At 42.5% G+C, this 19,204-nt stretch overlaps 1 protein-coding gene across 4 annotated transcripts in view; it reads right to left on the minus strand.

Annotated features, from left to right (window-relative positions):
• OSBPL10 (oxysterol binding protein like 10) overlaps positions 1-19,204 on the minus strand; it is a 321,873-nt gene that overhangs the window by 74,072 nt on the left and 228,597 nt on the right. For all 4 annotated transcript variants that reach the window (XM_001167116.6, XM_003950045.5, XM_009445074.5 and 1 more), the window contains one exon: positions 12,702-12,912. In XM_001167116.6, coding sequence (XP_001167116.2) covers positions 12,702-12,912 — 211 coding nt within the window. The remainder of the gene's footprint in view (positions 1-12,701; positions 12,913-19,204) is intronic.

Genomic DNA, 19,204 nt, shown 5'->3' on the forward strand with positions numbered 1-19,204 from the left:
CCAGGAGTTTTGAGTCCAGCCTGGGGAACATGGCAAGACCCTGTCTCTACAGAAAATACAAAAATTAGCTGGCCATGGTGACATGCACCTATAGTCCCAGCTACTCGAGAGGCTGAAGTGGCAGGATTGATTGAGCCCAGGAGGTCGAGGCTACAGTAAGCCGTGATTGCACCACTACCCTCCAGCCTGGGTGACAATGAAAGACCCTGTTTCAAAATAAATATATTAATAAAGGTCCCAAGTGGCTTATCATTACAATTGGAACAAAATCTAAGCTGCCTGGCTTTGCTCTGTGACCTGCCCAGCCTCATTTTGTTCTCTTCTCCCCATTGCTTAGTATGCTCAAGTCACATCAGTATTTTTTTCCGTTTCTCAAATGTGCCACGTTCATGACAGTCTTAGAGTGTTTGTGCATTCTGTTCCTTCCTCCCAAAGGGCTGTTCCTCCAGTCCCTCTACATCGGGGAGGAAGTCTCCTGTGTAGATCCAGGAGTCAGCTAAAATATCACTTGCTCAGAGAGACCTTCTGGGACCTCCCTGGCCAAAATAGCACCCCAAAGGCACTCTCTGTCATATTGCCATTTGCTGTCTTCCTGGGACTTAGCACTGTCTGAACTCACTAGCACACTCATTTACTTGTTGATTGTCTCTCCTCCCTGGAATGTCAGCTCCTTGAGGACAAGAACAATACTGCCCTTGCTCACAGCAGTGTCCCCAGAACCATGAACGTGATTTAGCAGAGTGTACGCTCAGTATGAATGTGCTGAAGAAATCAGAGACAGAAAACTTTAAGAAGAGTGCACGTTATAGCCTCCTAAAAATAAAAAAATAAAAAACGGCCAAAAGAAAGACATAGAATAGAATGGTGGTTGCTGAGGGCTGGGGAGTGGATGGGAGGGAATGGGGAGTTAACGTTTAAAAGGTAAAGAGCTCCAGTTTTGCAAGATGGAAAGAGTTTTGGAGATTGGTTATACAACAATGTGAAGGCACACATAAAATGTGTACACATAGAATGTGTACTGAGATGTACACATAAAAATGGTCAGGATGATGCATTTTATGTTATGTGTATTTGACTACAATTTTTTTCTTAATGGCAAAAAAAGCATCCATATAGCAGCACTTCATGTTATTTTTTAAAAGGTAAAAACTCACAACACTAAAACCAAAGGCTAAAGATGCACTAATACCAGCACTTGAGAGAAATGTCCGCAAATAACAAGGTAGATGGAGCTGAACTAAGAAAACCAACCCAGGATTCAGGACACTAGAATCTGCCATAAGAGAGGTGGACAGATACCTCTTGCCTTTCCTACTGACCAATTCCCGCCTCAGAAACCTCAAACTGGATTCAGATCTAAAATGCCAAACAGTTGTTCCACAGATAGAGTGGTGCTATTTGAAAATTCTTTGCTTTATTACACAAGCAGTAAACATCCTGTAGAGCAGTTAGGAAATCTTTTAAAAGATAAAGAAGTTTGGGCAACACAGTGAGACCCTGTCTCTACAGAAAATTAACAAACTAGCCAGGCACTGTTGTACACGCCTGTAGTCCCAGCTACTTGGAAGGCCGAGGTGGGAAGATCACTTGAGCCCAGGAGTTTGAGGCAGTAAGCCATGATCATGCCACTGCACTCCAGCCCAGGCAACACAGTAAGACCCTGTCTTTAAACAAAACACTAGGGGGAAGAAAAGAGATCTGCTTGCCTAGGCAATCAGGACAATGTTCCCTCCATTCTTCCCACACCTCAACTCTGTGTCTCCCTCCCCTCTATCCCATCATTATCCAGATATGGCAACTTAGGGCACCACAGGGCAAGAAGTGGAGTCTGAACTGGCAGTGGTAGGCTGTATCTTGGGATAGACAAAGACCAGGACAGGACAAGGAAAGGTGGCAATGCATGCTGGGGAACACAACTTTCTGTGGACCCTATGAATTCAGAATATCAAAGAGCCAGTGCATGAGAAAGACGCCCATCTCAGATCAGTTCACCTGCTTTTAAAAAGTGGTCATGGGTTTAGGAGGCTGGATAGAGCTGTCTCATTTGGAGACGAAGGCAAAAAACATTCTTACGTGGAGTGAATAAAAAGGACTGTACAGAGCTTGGGGAAAAAATATTCTCAAGAGGGCTAAGAGGAAGAATACATGTAAAATTTCTAACATAAGGTGTTAGAGAAAACACCAGGAAAGGTGTTTCCTCAGCACAGAAATATAGGACAAAGCACCCTCTATGAAACAAGAACAGAAAACCAGAAGAAGAAAACAGGCTGAGGTGAAAAGAGAGATGGATGCATCAAGGAATTATTATGAGGAAACTAAACCAACATTAGTAGAATTAAAATTAAAACTGAGAACAGGAAATAGTGGAATCAACACTACAGAAAGTCAAATAAATAATGTATTGAGATAAGGCGGCTCTACCAATCTGCAGTTGCAGAAGACACAGATGACAATCATGAGGCAGAAGACAATAGAGAAAAGCTGGGTGCAGTGGCTCATTCCTGTAATCCCAGCACTTTGGGAGGCCAAAGCAGGCAGATCACCTGAGGTCAGGAGTTCGAGACCAGCCTAGCTAACATGAGGAAACCCCGTCTCTACTAAAAATACAAAAAGTAGCCAGGCATGGTGGCACGCACCTGTAATCCCAGCTACTCGGGAGGCTGAGGCACGAGAATCACTTGAACCCGGGAGGCAGAGGTTGCAGTGAGCTGAGATCGTGCTACTGCACTCCAGCCCTCCAGCCTGGGTGACACAGCAAGACTCTGTCTCAAAAAAAAAAAAAAAAAAAAAAAAAAAAAAAAAAAAAGACAATACAGAAGATGCACAACAGAGATCCAAGAGATACAGGATCCATGTTCCTGAAGGAGAGAGACCAAATCAATGGATAGACAAAAACGTAAATATAAATACATGTCCTGGGCTGAACAGAGAGCTGTGGGGGCTGCTTAAAGGAGCCACCACACTCCAGCAAAATCAATGGGAAAAAAATGCACATCTAGATGCAGCTTGGCGATATTTTCTCAGGCTTTTTATTACTGAAATTCCAAACACACACAAAAGTAGACAGAATAGTATAATGAATCCCTAGTTTATGAAGTTTGGCAACATTTTTGAATAACAAAAATCAAGAGAAAAATTTTCCAATCACGGAAGCAGAAAAATTAGACCTGCCTTAAAGGAAAAAAAAAATCAGTATTGAATTTTGCGACAACACTAAATGCCAACAGATGAACAGGCAAACAGAAGAATGTAAATAGAAACCGATAAATTTGGAGGGGGTTGGGGAGCTGGGGGATAACATTCATCCCCAGCCAAAATGTCTTTCCCCGGTAAGAATGGCCAACATTTATTGAGCTCTTGCTAGGTGCCAAGTACTGTGGTACATACTATCTGTGCATTGCCTCATCTAATCCTAATGGTGACCCACGAGGCACGTACATATTACCACCATGCCTACTTGACAGATGAAGAAACAAAGGCATTAAGAACTAGTAAGTGGTAGAATCCAGATTAAAACCCATGCAGCCGAGCTCCACAGCCCAGACTCCTACGCTCTGCACCATGTGCCCTCTCAGCAGCACTGCAGAGACTCAGAAATGATTCTTCTTGCAGGAAAAACAACTTGAAAACATTTACCAATGTATGAATAAAAGAAGCAGAATTAAGAACTCAAGAAATGGGGAAGTCATATACATATATATAAAAAAAAACTGGTAGTAAGCAATGAACCCAGTTAAACACAGAGCTGAGCAGGGCTGGGACTACAGTCAGGCAAGTAAGACATTCACCTCAGATGTAAAATAAAAGGAAGCATCAAGAAAATCAGTAATCAAGATAAAGGGTAATTTTTTCTAAGAGACACGATGCCACTATGTTGCCCAGGCTGGAGTATAGTGCTATTCACAGGTGTGATCACTGCATACCACAATCTTGAACTCCTGGGCTCAAAAAATCCTCCTGCCTTGGCCTCTCAAATAACTGGGACTACAGGCATGCACCACTATACCTGGCTTAGGTAAATTATATTTTAACACAATATTTTAAAATTGAAATAAGAAAAGAAAGGAAGAGGAGGGAAAGGAAGGGACAAAGGGAGAAAGGAAGGAAGAAAAAAGGAAGAGACAAAGTCTTACAGTACTCAGCCTCACTTCACCCTAATCTCCATCCTATCAGATCCTCTCTGCTATAGATTGAATGTCTATGTTCCCCCAAGATTCATATGTTGAAGTCCTAAACCCCAATGTGACCATATTTTGAAAAAGGGCCTTCACATTAATAAAGTTAAATGACATAAAAAATGTAGGGTCCTGATCCAATTGGATTAGTGTCTCTGATAAAAGAGGAAGAGAGACCACTGCTAAAAGAAGTGGAAGACAGACCAGAGCTCGGCTGCCCTCCAGGCTCACACACCAAAGAAATGCCATGTGTGGACACAGCAAGAAGACAGCTGTCAGCAAGCCATGAAGAGAGCCCTCACCAGAAACTTTTGGCCCCAGGCTAGACTCTTGATCTTAAACTTCCAGCCTCCAAAACTGAGAAATTTTTGTTCTTTAAGCCACCCAGTCTACAGTGTTTTATAATAGCAGCCCATGCTAAGACACTGTCTTTATGTAAACTTCTGACATTTTGTTCATTATCAATTGTTTTTGCATTAATTTTGGTTAAAAATATTGCATTAAAATATAAATACTTAACTACTGAACTTCATCTTTTTATCTTAACTACTGAAACTTTTGACATCCTTTTGAATTTTGCACTCAAGGCTAGTGCCTCTTTCATCTCACCCTGGTCCCAGCTCCAGAAGAGGCTATGAATAATACTTTTTTTTTTTTTTTGAGTCGGTCTTGCTTTGTTGCACAGGCTGGAGTGCAGTGGCACGATTGCAGCTCACTGTAACCTCTGCCTCCCGGGTTCAAGTGATTCTCCTGCCTCAGCCTCCCAAGTAGCTGGGACTACAGGTGCCCACCACCAGGCCCGGCTAATTTTGTATTCTTTTTGGAGAGATGGGTTTCACCATATTGGCCGAGATGGTCTCGAACTCCTGACCTTGTGATCCACCCGCCTCGGCCTCCCAAAGTGCTGGGATTACAGGCATAAGCCACTGTGCCTGGCCGCTATGAATAATATTTCTAAGCATGGTTACATAACTGAATATTAAAGTCACATATTATTTTTAGAAAGAATTAGTCATTATCATACATTATCTAAGTATTATACTAATATTAAAATATTAATAACAATAGCCTACATAATAGCAAAAATTGGAAAGCAGAATAGAGGGGCAGAGGAAGTTAAAGTATGCCCTGTCTTCATCATTAAAGAAAAGATTTAAAAAGTATTGCATCATCCCTTTGAGGACTACCAAAAAAAATAGGTTAAAGAATGCTTATGAAGCTGGGTATGGTGGCATACACCTGCAGTCCCAGCTCTCAGGAGACTGAGGCAGGAGGATTGGTTGAGCCCAGAAGTTCAAGGCTAGACTGCACTATGATTGTGCCTGTAAAGAGCTACTGCACTCCAGCCTGGGCAACATAGTGAGACTCCGTATCTTAAAAAAAAGAAAAAAAGAAAGAAAGAAAAGAAAAGAAAAGAATGGTTATGATAAACTTAATATGACCACTACTAGAATTTATATATATATGTCATATTTCTTCCCAAAATACTAAAGAAGGGTAAAAGAAATACAACTTGTATAGCAAAATAGAAAACATGAAAAGCAGTATGGAAATAAAAACAAAAATCATAAAGACACTAAGAGAAAAACACCAGTTTTAAGGGCAAAGGTTTGACTGTGGAATTGTCTTAATCTATCCTTGGCCTTATTTTAAGCCTTGCTTAGAGTGTGGAGACCTACAAGGCCCCTGCAAGGTCTTTCCTCTTCCTGTAACAGTGAATTCATGCTTCCCAGGTTCAGTAAACATAAAATGGTTTTCCAAAATAGAATAAGATTGAAATTCACAAAAAGATTGAATTTTCACTTGAAACCATAAGACATATTCCCAGTGGAAAGCCAGCGCCTTGGCATCTAACTGTTTTATTTTTATTTTTATTTTTTGAGACGGAGTCTCGCTCTGTCACTAGGCTGGAGTGCAGTGGCACAATCTCGGCTCACTGCAACCTCTGCCTCCCAGGTTCAAGTGATTCTCCTGCCTCAGCCTCCCAAGTAGCTGGGACTACAGGCGCATGCCACCACACCCAGCTAATTTTTGTATTTTTAGTAGAGACGGAGTTCCACCACGTTGGCCTGGATGGTCTTGAGCTCTTGACCTCGTGATCCATCCACCTTGGCCTCCCGAAGTGCTGGGATTACAGGCGTGAGCCACTGTGCCCAGCCTCTAACTGCTTTCTTTAGGGAGAAGTTGGCACTCAAAAACTCTGTTTAGACAGTTGTAAAAAAATAAAAAATAAACACTTATCTGAAATATTCTACAATGCTAGTTTTTCCTTTTCTCCTGATATCCTATTGATATGGTTTGGCCCTGTGTCCCCACCCAAATCTCATCTTGTACCTCCCATAATTCTCACATGTTGTGGGAGAGACCCGGTGGAGTATGACTGAATCATGCGGCAGGTCTACCCCACGCTGTTCTCATGATGGTGAATGTGTCTCACGAGATCTGATGGTTTTAAAAACGGGAGTTTCTCTGCACAAGCTCTCTCTTTGCCTGCTGCCATCCACATAAGATGTGACTTGCTTCTCCTGGCCTTCTGCCATAATTGTGAGCCCTCCTCAGCCATGTGGAACTGTAAGTCCAATAAACCCCTTTCTTTTGTAAATTGCCCAGTCTTATGAAAACGAACTAATACACCTATTTACTGAAATATCACATTTCTGTCTTAGCTTTTAATCATAAAATAAAGAAAGGTGACTATAAGTGGGGCAAAGCTTCACCAAAAGCAGCAGGTGTCAGGAAAGAAAGTATAAGAGACAAAGAAAGCAAAGGAAGACCCTGAGTGGTAGAAAAGAGATGAAAAATGCAAGTCTGAAGAGGTCTCCGGAAAAACGCAAAGTACCGCAAAAGGAAGAAGGCAAACAGCCAGAAGAGCCAAGGGTCCTTACGACAGTCTCACTTATTTGGCCCTTTTGGCCAAACCCCAAAATGGGAAGACCAATGCAACTGGCTTATTAACTGACACTCCCCGCAAATCTTTTAAGTGGATGAAGAGTTATTGCAAGGATGAGTTAAGGAAAGTATATTAAATTCTGCTCTGGTTCTTCTTCTCTCAAATCTATTCTCTTGATCTTTTGTCCCCATTTGTGTTCACGGGTACCTGTGTCATCTACTGCATTCTGCCAAGGCGCCATTGTCACTTGCTCTGGCAGCTATGACTCCAGTGTCCTTCCCCAAGCCTGTTTTACACCATCTTGCTGTTAATGTGCAGCTCTTACCTGGCACTAGAATGAGCTTGTCTAGTTACAGGCATCTGCCCGAACTCAAACCATGTTACCTAGACTAAGACTTGCAAGCAAATAGCAAATCAACCAGAAGCATGGAGGGCAGAGTACTCTGTACCCTCGAATCACTTTCTAGGCCCAGTTCCCCTCCCACACTTGAAACCTACCTAAAGCCCAGGCTCCCAAAGAGCACAACCTTTTCCAGTTCTGAGCATGGTTCTGCCTGCCTCTTCCCCATAGCACGGGGAAGGCACACATCTAGGCTGAAGAAAACAGATACCCTGTCCCCAGTCCAGCAACTGTTTGCCTCCATCAAGCTGCTGAAGTAGATTTAGGAGCCACCAGGAATGGTAAAAGAGCTGCATAATTTAAGTCTTGACCGAAAAGCTAAATTAGTTTTGTTTTTTTTTTTTTTTAGAGAGAGTCTTGCTCTGTCCCCCAGGCTGCAATGCAGTGGTGCGATCTCAGCTCACTGCAACCTCCGCCTCCAGGGTTCAAGCGAATCTCCTGCCTCAGCCTCCTGAGTAGCTGAGATTACAGGTGCCCGCCACCATGCCCAGATAATTTTTGTATTTTTAGTAGAGACGTGATTTCATCATGTTGGTAAGGCTGGTCAAACTCCTGTCCTCAAGTAATCCACCCGCCCCGGCCTCCCAAAGTGCTGAGATTACAGGTGTGAGCCACCATACCCGGCCAAATTACTTTCTTAATTTTAATTACATACCTCTCCATAAATGGAAGTTAAGTAAAGTACTTCAGACCCAGTATATCTTGGAGATAATAACATCAGAAACAGGTCTGGGAGCCCAAATGTATAGATGGGAGGCAGATGAATACTGAAGTATTCTCAGATTTCAGTCTGGCTGCTCAGTGTGTTTGAAACAAAAACAGCGTAATGAGCAACATTTGGAGACAAAGGCTCCAAAGCAAACATATATCCCAGAAGACACAATTAAATACTATACAAGATGAAATACGCAAAATCATAAATCATTTTTTATTCAGAAAAGGGACAGAAGGAAAAAAAAAAACAGTGCAAGTATCAGAAGGCAAAGAGCCATCAGGCAGGAACAATCTGTATGGGTATTTGGTATGCTTCAGGTAAGACGGGCCTTCCTGCCCATCGAACACTGAAATGAAACCATGCCAGAGTTTCACTTTAATGAGATTTTGATTTCCATCAGCCCAACCTGGCACTTCTTAGACATAACCATTATATTTTTATCAATGTGTGTCAGGCAGCTGCTATAGCAACTATCAACCCTGAGAGCCCCAAGTGTCTAAACAAACACATTTTGTGGCAGCACTCCCAGGGCCAACGTATTCTCTATTCTCTTATCCCACTAGCTTGAGATTCTGGAATTCTATTTTAACTGCAGCCAACTATGATGCTTTTCCTGCAAGAAGTAACTCTGTTTTCCCCCAATGGGTAGCATAGATTTAAGACACACAGTAGGTTGTTTTAGAACTTCAGGGGCTGTGTTACATGGAATATGACATGTAAAAAGGGTAAGATGACAAGGAAACAAAGTAGTGATCGTGATGCTTCATGCTCTATTCTCCAACTTTCAGCTAAGTTTCTTGATGAAAACAGTCCAAAAGAAGGAGAGTGAGCTAGCCAGGCGTGGTGGCTCACGCCTATAATCCCAGCACTTTGGGAGGCCAAGGCGGATGGATCACCTGAGGTCAGGAGTTTGAGACCAGCCTGGGCAACATGGAGAAATCCGGTCCTTACTAAAAATACAAAAATTAGCCAGGCATGGTGGGCACCTGTAATCCCAGCTACTCGGGAGGCTGAGGCAGGTGAATTGCCTGAACCTGGGAAGCGGAGGTTGCAGTGAGCCGAGATCGCGTCACTGCACTCCACCCTGGGTGATAAGAGCGAGACTCCGTCTCAAAAAAAAAAAAAAGAAAAGAAAGAAAGAAAGAAAAGAAGGAGAGTGGGCAAGTGACAGTCAAAGGTGGGAGAGAGAGCACAGGGAGGACATGAAGGAGGTAGCACCTGATGTGACATAATTTCAGGGACACTTCTTGGTCTCCCCTTTTCCCAATAATTTCCATTTCAACCTGTCACCACCTCTGAAATGCATCCATTTGAGCTTTGTTCCCCTGGTCCCTTAAAAATGCCAGAGAGCCAATGAAAATTAGGAAGAAAAAAAAAACAACGAATTTTCTAGGAAGCCCTGAAGAAATATTTTTTTCAAGAGGGATTAATTTTAGGAATAAGAAAATGATTCAAGCTTGTATTTACTAGTGAAAGATTCTCGGAACGAGGCTATTACATTGCAGAAGCTGCAAGTTACAATACAGGGCAAAAGAGACCACAGAAACTCTGAAAAGTCTCCAGTCTCACTCCGAATTTGTGCCCAGGCCTCAGTGAGGGTCACTGAGGCTCCTTCCAGATCAGAAAATGTCAAAAGCCTCATTGAGCTTCCGCATTTGAGATTCATTCTTAAAGCTGAGAAGCAAGAGGAAAGGTAGAAAAGCAGGTTTGGGCGCCCTTGCTCCAGCTTGAATACACGCAAATCTCCTAGACTGGATTCTGCACCCAAATTGTTTTATTTTGCTACAAAGGCTATCAATGGGATAACCAGCAAAGAGGACTATACTTGTTAATTTACTGATTTCGATCATTGTGCTGTCTTCAGAGAAGAGTGTCCTTTTTTTAAAAGAAATACACACTGAAGTATTTAATAGTGAAGGGACATCATGTCTGCAACTTACTCTTAAGTGGTTAGAAAATTATAATACGTAAATATAAGGAAAAGGTGAAGCAAACATCATAACATGTTACTGTTTGGGGAATTTGAAGAAGGATATGTGAGCATTTTTCATACTATTCTTGCAACTTAAGTCTGAAATTATTTTTTAAAAACATATATACATCTGCCTTGAGAGAATTATAATGCTCGCAAGACACTGTTCCCGGCCTCAGTTTGGGGGACTGAGCCCACTGAGTGGTTGTTCTAGATTGAACAAAGAACCCCAGGCCAGGAAGACGCCTGCCACAGCGGAAAGAGCCTGGTTCTGCCCTCGTTCTGCCACTTAGCTGGGTGGTCTTGGGCAAGTCGTTTAATCATTTTGTGTCCCAGCATATCATGTGAACGATGGGCATAATCATACCAACTTTGTAAAGATTTCAGAAAACATGTAGCAAAGGCCAAGTTCAGTAAATGATGGTGGGTTTTACCAAAAGAAAACCAAATTACCCACACACAATCTACTCTGAAAAACCAACTGTCCCTTTCATGCTTGAGCGAAACAAAGGGCAAAGGGCAGTTGGGGAAAGCATGAAATATAAAGACTATCACTCATAGTCTGGCTTTACTTCCTATCACCTAATTTGCCTCATTCCTTCATTTATTAAGTGACCCCTGGGCAACAAAGCACAATAAGGCTGTGTTATTCTGTTAATTATAATACTTTATAATTATATGTGACATAACCAGTCTCAAGCTATTTTTACCTTTATCTTAATCTTCACAAATATCTTTATATCTGCTCATTGATTAAACCCTCCTCCAAAAGGACTGAGGCATCTCAAAGGAATGCATTACTATCTCTGGCTTCTTGATTAAGAACTAGAAATACTCCTGGTGTGTATTCTAGAGTTATCCTCATGAGGGGACAGGCATGAGGGTGTTTACTGCAGCGAGGTGAGTGAGGCACAGAGCTGGAGGCAATGTGCGTTGTCTGTCATCCGAGAGTCGTTGGGTATAATGTGGTGGCCTCAACACCACAGAAATAATGGACCAGATGGTGCATGCCAATGGATCTTAAAAACAGAATGCTGAGGCCTGTAATCCCAGCACTTTGGGAGGCTGAGGCAGGAAGATCACCTGAGGTTGGGAGTTCAAGACCAGCCTGAACAACGTGGAGAAACCCCATCTCTACTAAAAATATAAAATTAGTCGGGTGTGGTGGTGCATGCCTGTAATTCCAGCTACTCGAGAGGCTGAGGCAGGAGAATTGCTTGAACCCGGGAGGCAGAGGATGCAGTGAGCCAAGATTGCACCATTGCACTCCAGCCTGGGCAACAAGAGCAAAAACTCTGTCTCAAAAAAAAAAAAAAAAAAAAAAAAAAAAAAAAAAAATCATCATTCTCAGCAAACTATCGCAAGGACAAAAAACCAAACACTGCCATGTTCTCACTCACAGGTGGGAATTGAACAATGAGAACACATGGACACAGGAAGGGGAACATCACACTCCGGGGACTGTTGTGGGGTGGGGGGAGGGGGGAGGGATAGCATTAGGAGATATACCTAATGCTAAATGACCAGTTCATGGGTGCAGCACACCAACATGGCACATGTATACATATGTAACAAACCTGCACGTTGTGCACATGTACCCTCAAACTTAAAGCATAATAATAATAAAAAAAAAGAAAAGATAGAATGGGGAGCTTTTGCCTTAAAATGTTCAAGCCAAAAATAAAAATAAGAAGTGGGGCCAGGCACAGTGGCTCACACCTGTAATCCCAGCATTCTGGGAGGCTGAGACAGGTGGATCACCTGAGGTCAGGAGTTCTGGACCAGCCTGACTAACATGGTGAAACCCCGTCTCTACCGAAAACATAAAATTTGGGCGTGGTGGAGGGCGCTATTTGGGAGGCTGAGGCGGGAGAATCTCTTGAACCCAGGAGGTGGAGGCTGTAGTGAGCCGAGATTGTGCCACTGCACTCCAGCCTGGGCAACAGAATGAGACTTTGACTCAAAAAAAAAAGTGGGAGAATTGGCAAAATGTTGAAAATTGCCAAAGCTCACTAATGGACGCATAGGGTTTCTTTACTATGTTCTCTGCTTTTATTTACATTTGAAAGGTTCCGTGTCCATTTTGTCATTTTAAGGTACCCACTGAATGGAATTAAATGAATCTTCAAATCAAAAAAAAAAAAAAAACACAGAATGCTGAGTGCAAACGTCATGAGTGGAATGAGACTTATAATGTGATGCCAGCAAGTCTGAAAGGTGTTCCATAGTATTTATGTAAATATGTTAGTTACATTTTTCATAAAATGTTACATTTTTAACTTCTAAAATAAAAATATATCCCAAACAGTAGAGGAAGGGCAGGAGAGATTAATGCAGAATTACATTTTTCATAAAATGTTACATTTGTAACTTGTAACATAAAAATATATCCCAAACAGTAGAGACGAAGGGCAGTAGAAATACTTGGATATAAGGATAGATGGATGGATCGTAGAGAAATGGATGGAATTAAAGGAGGAAGACAGTGGGACACACACACATAGTATGTGTACTCATCCCAAACATGGACGAGCCCCCGGGGGTCTTACCCGAGGCTCCTGGCTTCTGGCTGGGCTGGCCCGCCTGGTGCACACTCTGCTGTAACAAGTTGAGGCACTCCCCAAGGCAGCTGAGGGTGGCAGCAGAGGTAGCTTTCAGGAGCAGCAGGTCCTGGTCCAAGGCAGTGAGGGGGCCGGACCCTGGCAGGGACTCAATGGCGTGCACAAGGTTCTTCTGCTGCCCTTCCACCTGGTTCATCATCTACAAAACAAGAAGACAGTAAGGAGGTGAGGGGCGGAAGTTTTTTCGCCAGGCTGGGGAGGCGGCAGATAAACCACAGAAGTGGGTAAAACTAGGTGAGGGTCAACTCAGCGTGTTCGGTGCACATTCGTCTTTTGATAAATACTCAATCCTGGGTGAAATCTGTCAAGGCAAATTTAGCCAAAGGCACTCTAATCAAAAGAGAATTTGTGAACTTTCAAGCTAAAAGGGGCCATTAGGGCGATCTGGGTATATCATTTTACAGATCTTCTGGAGGTAAGTCAATAATAAATACATTGAAAGCAGTCCTTGCAACCACCTTTAGAGTCCTTCTTCTACGGAGGGTTATCTGAGACAGCAGGCGCACTGTGGCTTTCCCTCCTTGCTTTTCCTCCAGCTCCAAACCTTAACTCTTTGCTAGTCCTGTTCAGAGTTCACGAAGTGGAAGGGAAATCTGGGGCTGGTGTTTGTACAAAGGAGATTACAAAGAAACCAGTGCTGAGCCCCCTTCGCTCACTTGCAAAAAAAAAAAAAAAAAAAAAAAATGCTAAACAGGACATGACCTTCTTAACACCAGGAGAGATGTCAGGAAGAGAAAAACCAGAAATTCTAGACCCAGCCCTACTCCATGGCTTAAGCTATGACAAATAATCATATCTTGTGGCCTGGCTTCAATTCATAAGCTTATCATAACAACAAAGACAAACAGTAGTCTAATGATGTCTTTGAACTAACAAATCAAAAAGAAAAGAACACAAGATCTAGAAAAGGACTTTAATGGTTATCTTGTGAAGTTCATCCTCCTCATGTTTTATAACATCCCATTAAACAGGATGATGTACATAAAGTGCTTCGGCACCATGTCTAACAAATAATTAGCGAGTCTAAGAAGTGGAGGAGCTCAAGCAACCCGCCCAAGGTCACAAAGCCCATTGACATCAGAAGCAGGAGTAAATTCCTGTTCTCTGGTCCGCTGTTTTTTAATCTTCTCCACAAAATCTGTTTTTATTTGAAGCAACATCTCCTACTTTGTCACTGTCATCCCTGGAGGATCCTTGTCACCATGATGTCACCAGTGGGAAGAAGCAATAATTCTGTAAGGACTGCTGGACTTGGACACAAAGCTCGTTTCTTTTTTGCTCAGCCTTTTTTCTCTTTCCTTTTGAAACAAATACCTGCTATCGGCGATTACTTCAAAATGATGTTTTTAAAAAGATTATTTTTAATAGACATGTTCCACAGACGTGGTTTGAGCATTCTCATCTTAGTGTACACATCCATAATCTGGCCATGCAAATTGTTTTTTTGCAGATTACAGAGGATCTACCTAGCCATTCTGGCTCCTAAAACAGTGCCTAGAAATAAGGAGAGCTCAATAAGTACTCATTTCTTCTTCAGGTCTTTGTTTAAAAGTCACCTTTTTAGCTGCGTGCAGTGGCTCATGCCTGTAATCCCAGCACTTAGGGAGGCCGGTGAAACACCTGAGGTCAGGAGCTCGAGACCAGCCTGGCCAACATGGTGAAACCCCATCTCTACTAAAAATACAAAACCTAGCCAGCTGTGGTGGTGGGCGCCTGTAGTCCCAGCTACTCAGGAGGCTGAGGGAGGAGAATCGCTTGAATCCAGGAGGCAGAGGTTGCAGTGAGCTGAGATGGCACCACTGTGCTCCAGCCTGGGTGACAGAGTGAGACGCCATCTCAAAAATAAATACATAAAATAAAATAATAAAAGTCACCTTCTTGAGAAATCTTCCCAAACCACTTCATTTAAAATTGCACCTCCAGGCCGGGCACGGTGGCTCACGCCTGTAATCCCAACACTTTGAGAGGCTAAGGCAGGTGGATCACTTGAGGTCAGGAGTTTGAAACCAGCCTCGCCAATGTGGTGAAACCCCGTCTCTACTAAAAAACACAAAAATAAGCCAGGTGTGATGGCGGGCACCTGTAATCCCAGCTACTCAGGAGGCTGAGGTAGGAGAATCGCTTTAACCCAGGAGGCAAAAGTTGCAGTAAGCTGAGATCGCACCACTGCACTCCAGCCTGGGCGACAGAGCAAGACTCAGTCTCCAAAAAATAAAAAATAAAAATTTCACCTCCAGCCCAATCCCAGGCACACCTATCTTCCTTACCAACCTCATTATTCTCCACAGCATTTACCTCCTTCCAAACTAACTTGTAATTTCCTTATTATATTCATTTATGCTAGTGTGCAAGCAGGAATCATTATCTGTGTTGTCTGCTGATGTATCCCAAGTACTGTAAGTACCTACCTATTGAATGAATGAATCCAAGTCTCTGTCCTCTCACAGAAGTGCAAGAGAATCCATTTATGACACTCTACAGAATACTTGATGAACATAATATGGCTGAAGATTTAGTAACAGATAATACCTCCATTATCAGTTTGCCAAGAAGTACTGCCAACTAGTTAAATTTAACTTCAAACAAGATAAAACGTCTATGTATTCTCTGACATTTGTATGTATAAATGCTAACAGGGAGAAATGGATTTCGAGCTATTTGTAGTCAGCATTTCTGTAAATTCCTACCATAAAATCCTGTCTTAGAAAAATGCACTGAAAAGAAAGAAGAAATCATGATGAAACATGATGCATTATGTTTTTATTATTATGAATGATGCCATAATCTTAAGATTTTATTCACCTTAAGAGAAAAGGTGAATAAAATCAAGCCATAAACTATATGGTATATATTCATTTCTAATCAACAAAAAGAACTATATTCCAATTATACAGTATAGGATAATTATTATTTCATAAACAGAAGACATTATGAAAATCTTAGATAATAAAAACACAAAACTGGCTTAGAGAATATTCTTCTCTATTACAACAGATGCACGTGCTCAGAGATGAAATCCACATACTAGCTCTCTAAAAAAGCATTCAGGCCAGGCGTGGTGGTTCACGCCTGTAATCCCAGCACTTTGGGAGGCCAAGGAGGGCAGATTGCTTGAGGCCAGGAGTTTGAGACCAGCCTGGCCAACATAACAAAACCACATCCCTACCAAAAAAAAACAATAAAAACAAACAACAACAACAAAAAAACAAAGTTAGCCAGGCATGGTGGTGCACCTGTGGTCCTAGCTACTCAGGAGGCTGAGATGGGAGGATCTCTTGAGCCCAGGGGGTGGGGGTTGCAGTGAGCTGTGACCACACCGCTACACTCCAGTCTGGGCGACAGAGTGAGACCTTGTCTCAAAATAAATAAATAAATAAACAAACAAACAAAATAAAATAAAAATAAAAAGCATTCATCAGTATTTACTGAGAGCCTATTGCCAATAGCAACGGCAGGTAGCCTTTAAAGGCAGTGGGTGGGTTTGGCAGTTACGATGACTGGGGAAGAACTATGGCACTGAAAGCATAGGGCCCAGGAGTGCTAAATGTCTCTTGAATTGGGGCACAGTCCTGTACAACAAAGAACGCTGCCGTTTAAAATGCTAACGGTGCCCCTTGAGTAACCCTTTGCTAGAGACACATCAGTAACCAGGCATCTCATGGCTTTTGACTTCTTTCTTGAGAAACTGAATGCTAAAAATAATACAAGCTTTACAGTGATTGGCACACAGTAGACACCTCCTAAAGATTTGTTTTCTTCTCATTTTCCATGAGATGTGAAACAGAACTCTAGTCTTTAATGACACAATCAATGCCAATCTTCACTTTACATTAGCTTCATCAGAATCCAAAAGAAGTTGATTGAACCCTGAAAGAAATGTAGGATTTCTAGCCTTGGAGCTGTGCATCACAGTTATTACTGCTCTAACACTTGCTAAGACTGGGAGGCACTGATGAAGACTCTTCGTCAGACTTCCGAAGAACAAGTTTTAGCTATGTCCATCTCTCTCTCATTTTAATTAAGGGCACATGTGAGATGATAAATGTGGTACCGAAAGGCTGAATGCACCAAAAATATCAACAGCAAATTCTTAAAGAGGGTTCCTTCTCCCCTTCACGGTGCCTACCAGCTTATCAACAAAGGAGCAAAGCCCAACCATCAACAAACAGACTCACCTAGATCTCCCAGCCTTTAAGAAAATGTTGAACCATTTACTTTAATTACGAAGTTTCAAATTATAATCCCAAATACTTCCTCCAAGGCACACCAACATTAATCATCCATGATTGTTTAAAAACAAACAAACAAAAAGCACAAATTTCATTTCTTTCTGGAATTTAGCTTCCACGATCAAGGCATCGTGATGTTGTAACACGGGCACAAAAACAGAGCCCCAAATTAAATTTCAGAGATACAAACACCTGAAAATATCAACTCTGAGGTTGTAAAAGAGATGAAACGTAGGTCAAGTTGAACTTCACAGATAAAAAACTTTTCAGAGAGGGAATAAAAATTCTATGGCCTGTTTCTTACACTACAAACAATAACACATGCATTACAAAATCAAATCATAGGAGTTAATGTTAACAGCATCACTGGCTGCAGAAAAAGAAAAAAACAAGTCAAAAAAGCTGAAACAAAGATGCAAAGATCAAAACCCAATGATATCTAGCTCAACAAGTTTAAATCTGGGTAAAGCAAGGGCTGCGGGAGACAGAAAGAAGATAAGGGCCTCATTTGTCTTGACTGCTTCGGATTTTTCTGAGCTGTAAACCCTGTGCAGGTTTCAGAGGCACCTGCAAAGTCCAATCCTGATGGGTGAGGTGTCAACAAATTTGACAACTTCAGTCACTCCTCCATTACTCTCCAAAAGCTCAGCATGAAGCAGCTCCTAAACAAACATTCCTAATCCTAAAGAAACCAAAGCTGCTTGTCTTGTTGGCAGAGCCTCAACCGGTGCCCCAGTGCCTTCAATAACTCAATCTGTCTGGCTTGGAAGGAGACCATACAATTTGATGCCACATACAAGATGGCCTTGGTTTGGCATTTCTCTTCAGTCTGGTGGAATTCCTGAGTCCCTGCTAAGTTCCCCTCTGAGTCAGGGGATCAGTCCTTGGTTAACGTAGGCACTTTTTCACTTGGCCAATGTCCTCACCTAAGCTTTAAAGCTGTGCTTCAAGGATTTTTTTTTTTTTTTTTTAGACAGAGTTTCAATCTTTATTGACCAGGCTGGAGTGCAATAGCTTGACCTCAGCTCACCGCAACTTCCGCCTCGCCTCCTGGGTTTAAGTGATTCTCCTGACTCAGCCTCCCGAGTAGCTGGGATTACAGGTATGCACCACCACGCCCGGCTAATTTTGTATGTTTAGTAGAGACAGGGTTTCTCCATGCTGGTCAGGCTGGTCTCGAACTCCTGACCTCAGGTGATCTGCCCGCCGCAGCCTCACAAAGTGCTGGGATTACAAGTGTTACCCACCATGCCTGGCCACTTTATGGATCTTTAAACCAAAACCACACACACACACAAACAGCTTACTGTCTGCCTTAACATGGCTGCTTTATTATCCTATTCCACTACTCTCAGGAGCATTACTTTAATTTTCCAGGGGACTCCATCCCAGAAATGGTTTGATGATTCATTACAGGAACTTCCCCAAATGTTCATCAACGCTTTAATAAAAACCATCAACACTCTGCCCTCTAAAAGTCTTTGAATGCCTTGCCTCAAAATCCTTGCCTTGTTGTTTTCACTAATCCTGAACTGTTAAATCTTGATTCTTAATCTTAATCCTAATCAAGTCTCCACATTGTATACCAAACTTCCAGTTCTTGATAAATTCTGACCTTGCCTTCCCCGCTTGGAGACAGAGCCAGTGCCCTGTGGAGGTGGTGTTCTTCCTCACAGTGGCAAACAATAAAGTCAGCCTTGTTTTATTAACAAATTATAAGTTGATATGTGGAGAGCTGGCTTTCCAATCCACAACCCCCTCCTCCAAACATCTGAGTGTTGGGGCACAGTCAGTCCTGGTCTCACACCTGAACAATTTTGTCTTCTCTCAATGAGCTGCCGACTTTTTCTACCTGACATTCTACCTTCGCCCTATAACTCCCAGCCTATGTCTCTTGTTCTACACCTCCTGGCACAACATACACCTAAAATGATAGCCCTCCAAGCGTTCCCTTTAGGCAAGGTCCTGAGCCCCTGGGGACACTGCTCCTCATACCCACAAACACAATCCTGTGTACGCCAGTCCCAAACAGTTCGTGACTGCCAAGTATCTGTTAAGCCTGTTTGAGTGAGTGGAGAAAGAAAACCCCCATCTAGTGTACAGAACTTCCAAAAACACATTTCTCTCAGTAGGGCTAAGAGAGTGACGGTGGCAATAACGGACAAGATGAGCGGAAGGAAGAGGGATCCAGCTCCAGTGGAG

This window comes from Pan troglodytes, chromosome 2 (genome assembly GCF_028858775.2).
Source record: "Pan troglodytes isolate AG18354 chromosome 2, NHGRI_mPanTro3-v2.0_pri, whole genome shotgun sequence".
Lineage (NCBI taxonomy): Eukaryota > Metazoa > Chordata > Mammalia > Primates > Hominidae > Pan > Pan troglodytes.